Source organism: Hemiscyllium ocellatum, chromosome 9 (assembly GCF_020745735.1).
Source record: "Hemiscyllium ocellatum isolate sHemOce1 chromosome 9, sHemOce1.pat.X.cur, whole genome shotgun sequence".
NCBI classification, from domain to species: domain Eukaryota; kingdom Metazoa; phylum Chordata; class Chondrichthyes; order Orectolobiformes; family Hemiscylliidae; genus Hemiscyllium; species Hemiscyllium ocellatum.
Genome location: NC_083409.1, coordinates 97,132,542 through 97,138,541, shown reverse-complemented (window position 1 = coordinate 97,138,541; position 6,000 = coordinate 97,132,542). Strand labels below are relative to the sequence as shown.

The 6,000-nt window shown below is 36.5% G+C and overlaps 1 protein-coding gene across 3 annotated transcripts in view; it reads right to left on the bottom strand.

Moving 5' to 3' along the window:
• Window positions 1-279: 279 nt before the first annotated feature.
• evi5a (ecotropic viral integration site 5a) overlaps window positions 280-6,000 on the bottom strand; it is a 257,993-nt gene continuing 252,272 nt past the window's right edge. For all 3 annotated transcript variants that reach the window (XM_060830595.1, XM_060830597.1, XM_060830598.1), the window contains one exon: window positions 280-1,886. In XM_060830595.1, the coding sequence (XP_060686578.1) occupies window positions 1,560-1,886 (327 nt within the window). In that variant the 3' untranslated portion in view covers window positions 280-1,559. The remainder of the gene's footprint in view (window positions 1,887-6,000) is intronic.

Sequence of the window (6,000 nt, the reverse complement as noted above, 5' to 3'; positions counted from 1 at the left end):
TTTGATTATAAAGTAATATTAAATTAGCCAAAAAGATTAGTAAGATTAACAAAAGACAAATTAAATCAATGCAACAAATCATCTTCAGGTATTTTGAAATTAATCGATTCATATGAGTGCTATTTTGAAGTGAAAATTGCAACAAAAACAATTTTTTTGAATGATAAGTAAATGCTTATCTTAAAATATAGAACTGTGCATCAAATACCATGTTTTTTGGTTTAAGATTCTGTTACATCATCAAAAAGAAACCATGTTAAATAATGAGAAACAATAGTATCCCTTTAAAATCATGAAAAGTTTATTTGTGATCTTGTTATAATTTAAAGATAAAAGAGAAACACTGAGTGTTTATACAAGCATTCTTATTAGTGAAGTGAAAAAGCTCGTGTTAACAACTGCCAAGCAGAGCTAACGCACATTTACCAAGGATATTTTCTAAGGAGATGCCTTCAACTCTGTGTAACAGAGTTTCTGTATAGTGTTATTACAATTCCTTGAATGGTATTTGTTAGGGTAACCAGCACATGACCATGTTGAACTTTCCAATTTTTTTTCAAGTGGCCAGTTGTTGCAATGAAAGAAATGCAATGCATTCCTAGTTAACATTTAAAAGGTATTTATATTAAAGCTTAACTACATTTCTCCATCAGAACAAAGTAACACGAAAGTAGATATTGCTGTAACACATACCACAGGTACATTACTATTTGTTATCAAACACCTCAAATGAAAACACAAATTAAAAGGGGAAAATCTTGTAAAGATCTACAAACAGAAATCTTAGTATTTGATTTTATTTTATACTTATAAAAGTATCTTTCTTTAAGATACAAGTTTTTGTGCTGGGATCCTAAGCAAGCCATGAGCTGTTTTCTTTTTAAAAAACATGTTCCAATTGCACATATTCTTTGTACTGTGATGCCCAATTAAAACCATCTGCTGACATATTACTGACCAAAATGTGCCTTACAGGCACTAACGCATTTAATTAATCCTCCGTTAAGACCATCATGGTACATTTCTGTCATAAACAAGTAAAATTTGTTCTCATTAGCATAAAATACAATATTGCACAAGATGATGCATCTTTTTATAAGCAACCAATGTCCCAAGGGTTTTCAACTCCACTGACTGAACTACCAAGCAAAAGGAAAAAAAAACAAAATCTTCCATTCTAAATAAATTAGAAAGTGTGCATTTCAAGTTTTAAGAAAGGAGATACTGTATATAATACTGTCAACATCTTATCTCCTGTCTGTTTCACACGCTCATTCTCATACTAGCATGTGGCAACAACAATTATATTGAAAAGGTTTGGCAAAGGTTAAGGCAGACAAAAGAACAGGTAAAATGACCACCCACCCCCAAAAAAAAATCCATTATGAAATTCAGTACATCATCTCCACCATTTCAATGGCAGATGCCTATATAATTCCTCACTTTAGTCCTTTATTTTAATCAGCAGGCCAGACTGAAAGTTGCATTCAAGTCTGAATGATTGGAGCCCACCTGGTCTTTGATATGAACCAGAAAGCCTCATGTGTTCACAGTGATGGTCACACGGTGGTGGAGAAAGATTCTACCTGTTTTGGACTCACTGTGCAGACATTTTGGTTACAGAGATCAGGGCCTATAGTTCCATCCTCGTTATCACTGTCAGTACTGTCCTCACTGTCCTTATCATTAGTTTCCATTTGTGCATTTCTGCTGAGGTGGCGAAAATGGTGAGGAACCCCCCGGAGATCACGAACCCTCATGGAATCGGTAATTAGATCTTCATCAGAGGAGTGGAATGAATCATCATCTGCTATGTGGTTCACAATATGGATCCTATCAAAAGTGTGTGGGCCGGAGAAGACCCTCTGTCCTTTTAGGCACATGATCTGTTGAAAGAGAAAATGATTGTTATTTTGCCACAGTCATGAATATTTATCATTTGTAGTATTTTAAAAAACAAAACCTGGAAAAGATCTACAGTACAACTTATCTACTGAAGTGTACTTCTGCTGGCTGTCAATTCCATCAGACAAGATTTCCTACATACTCCAAAACTGACCAAGTACTGCAATCATTGATTAAATTCTGAGTGCTTCAGTCAAATGCAAATAAACTGTACTTCTGATTTAACTTACTGACACATTGGGTTAAAGAGACATTCAAAAATCCAGCTGCCCTTCCCTTACATTGTGAAATATATGTGTGTTGACCAGACCTTGCTTTTACCATCAACAATATCGGCCTATCAAATTGAAAGATAAAAATACACCTTAAGAGATACACGAATACCATCCCAGAATAGCCTCTTCATCCAAACTGAGTAAATGACAGATCAATTATTAACATACTACATAATCACACACTTGGTGAGTGAGTATTATTGAAGGCTCCCTCTCAACCTGCCATTCCATATTTCCAGTTTTGTTCCTTTCCTCAATTGATCCATACTTGCTTCCAAAATGATTATTTTTCTATAATTAATAACTTCAGTCTTGTAACAAAAAATATTGAATGGTCCAATGAAGGCAATAAAATAATTGTTGGTTAGATGAAATAAAAGCATAAAACTACAGGAATTTGCAGAACGAATTCATGCAAAATTTCACAATTTGTTATGCAACTGATGCAGTCATTACAAAATATGAGTATCTTAATTTGACAAGAAAATATTAGAAGGGGAAGAATGAGCAGTAAATTCAACCTCCAGGCAGGATTAATACAGATTTATCAAAACAAAAGTTATATATTAGTCTAACTCAGCACATGAAATGCAAAGAAACTCAAAACACTCCAGGATAACCAAAGAAATATAAATGTAGGAGCAGTGTTAGTTTTCTTTTTAGCCTTTACAAAGTACACATGCTACAATGTTAGGTTACTGAAGTAACCAGTTATCCAAAAAAAATCCACAAAGGGGGAACATATACAACCATTTTGAATCTGCATAAATAAATTAAAAGTGTGATGAAAATGATTGCTCTTAGTGGAAATTTTACTCATACAAATAAATGTGGTATGAATTGCACCAATTAGAATGGACTGGGACATACACAGTCAATTACTCACCTGAAGGAGACTGCCCCAGTCCGTAATGCATGTGGTGTAAGGAGGGAGTAAAAAGACAGCAATTTAGAAGAGGTAACACTATCTACACCACAGCATTAAAGATTCAATATGGGCGAATTTCAAGCTCTCAATAAGAGCAAGTATTAACAAATAAGGCAGGTGGATTTTTAAATTCAAATTTCTCTTCTCCATGCTGGGGGTGTTGATGTTTTCTTTGCTGGGAAATGATTCAATGGGCACTAGCAGGGGGGTGGGTGATGCCTTACAGCTTGATTAAGCTTACCTTTTATTCACATGGTTTCATTAACAGATCATTTGACTGATACTTTATGTTGTTCAAACCCTCTCTGCTGAGCCCTCCTTTTTAGAACAGCGATACATGTTGGGATATCCCTCTATTGCTTGCAATAAACTCACTTTGGTGTCCATTCTCTACATGGAGAAGCTGCCCTCAAAAGAAGTGTCCTTCCAGCAAGGATTACTGGAAGAGTTGGAAATGTCAAATTGTTTCTGCCAGCTAAGGACAGCCAGTGCTATTTATAGAGGAAAATATATTTCTCAAGTATTGTAGCTGCACACATCTTGATAAATATTGATTTGTGTAGAGACAGATTTTACTTGTCAATCCATTTCCAAATTTACACCTGTCAGAGTCTATTTGGTCATTCACCCACTTACTACAGTACTTTAAAAATACTCATCATTTTCTTAAACATCTCAGAATTGCATTATTTTCCAATTACTACTATCACATTGATAGTTAATGAGGGCTGATTTTGTAAAGAGTGATCCAAGTTGTAACTCAAGTTCTAGTGAAGGAAAATTGAGCATTTTTGATTTTACAAATGTAGAAGAATTAATACTTTATGTTAGCAGAGAGACAACACTGCTGTTTAAGATGAAGTTTAAGTTATTCATGATCCAGTCAGTTCCTAAGAGCACAAACTCTGACTTCCACCAGTAGTAATTACTTTATAAATTACAGCTAAAGTGGTGTGGTACTAATTTACTACAGTCATAGGGTTGTAATACCACTGGAGGTCTTTCAGCCCACTGGGTCCATGTTGGTTGAATGGACAACAATCTAATGAGTATCACTCAACTGTTTCATCTCCCTTGCCCTCTACGTTTATTTCCCTCAAAGGCCCATTCATTTCCTTTTAAAATTATTCACAGTCTATGTTTCTACCACACTGTTGGGCAATAATGTGTTATATCTTTACTCTGTGCCCGAACAGCAGTTTATGTTAATTTGGCACGGTTTCTCAGCAACACAATATACCCTATTGCACATTTAAAGTATTTTAAATAAGGTTAATAAAATTTAAACCTTGGAAGCTCTGCTAGATGAGCATAGGGAAATTTGTATTGGAGATGACAGTGACTGTATTGGATATCATGTACAAGTCAATAAATGCAAAACATGAATGCAGAAATAGAAGGATATTGCAAAAAGGAGCAATGTAGCTGAGGGAAGTAAGGTTAACTTTGTGCTTATTTGTGATAAGCCCTTCCTGAAGAAGGGCTTTTGCCCGAAATGTCGAATCTCCTGTTCCTTGGATGCTGCCTGACCTGCTGCGCTTTTCCAGCAACACATTTTCAGCTCTGATCTCCAGCATCTGCAGACCTCACTTTCTCCCCTTATTTATGATAGACATGCATAGTAGTTTATGAATGAGAAACAAACCTGCAGTTGATTTTAAGCAGGAGTTTTATAAAATAATGGACATTACAAGGCTGAAACTGGCATCAAGGATGCAAGGAAGTTATCTTGATGCTAATTTTAGTTTTAGTTGTAGCAGTTTTGGATAGGCAGCAGGTCAGCATGCAGGAAGGGAAACTAGGCTAGAGTTTCAGGGCCTAAAGGCTAAGGGGGTGTGACATTTGTTGGCTTATGGGGTGATGGAAGCAAGAGGTTGGGGGTGGTCAGGTCTCTGGACAGGGGCTTCTCATGTGCCAGGAGAAGGGGAGAGGGACTAAATTAGGGAAAGTCTGTCAAACAGTTATGCAGGAATTCAACAACATTTTTAATTATCCAACATTTTGTGGATAAGTAATAACTGCAGCCGAACCGTGGGAATTAATTGGAGACTTTTGCAGGATTCTGGCTCCAGGGAATTGTCCATCAGACTCTCACATTTCTTTGGCAATTCCTTTTGAGTCTGCTTTGTCTGGGATTCTGAACAGCTCCCAAGTGCGATGCCCATCTAAAATAACTAAGTGGCCATCAGAAAATCTTGTTAGAGACAAAATAAACCACAGATGTTGTCTGGCTTGCTGTATTTTTCCAGTCTCCTCCTTGACTACATCAGAAAATCTGGGCCAGTCTATCAAATTGCCCGTAGTGTTAGGTAAGGGGTAAATGTATGGGTGGGTTGCGCTTCGGCGGGTCGGTGTGGACTTGTTGGGCCGAAGGGCCTGTTTCCACACTGTAAGTCTAATCTAATCTAATCTCTCTTCTGTTTCATACATGACTACAGGCTATGTGCTCTTGTGAATAGTATAGGTTCCTTGCCTTAACAGTAGTAGGTCAAATATGCCGGGACTTTGGTTCAGGGTGATAGTTAGCCTACCGTCATTAATGGTTAAAGCCATTAACCAGGATTGCACCTTGGTGGTCCATAAGTCCACCAACATACTCTGGGCCAAATCAGGATGCATTCAATTTTATATTTCAAAGAATCGTTTGGTAGTATAGATCTCAGTATTGTTGGAAAAAAAAGATACTGTCAAAGTTTTTCATCTAGTGCTTATCAAGACAATTTGCAAGAAGACCAATCTAAGGGAAAAACCAATACTTAGACTGCATGAGTGGAGTGTGCTAATTGATTGGCAAGTGGATTTTTAAAATTTGTTTTAATTTAATCTACAATAGTTCTGTAAAATGCTGGTAAAACATGTTGTAATTTCTTAGCTCACTGTCCAGATTCTAAA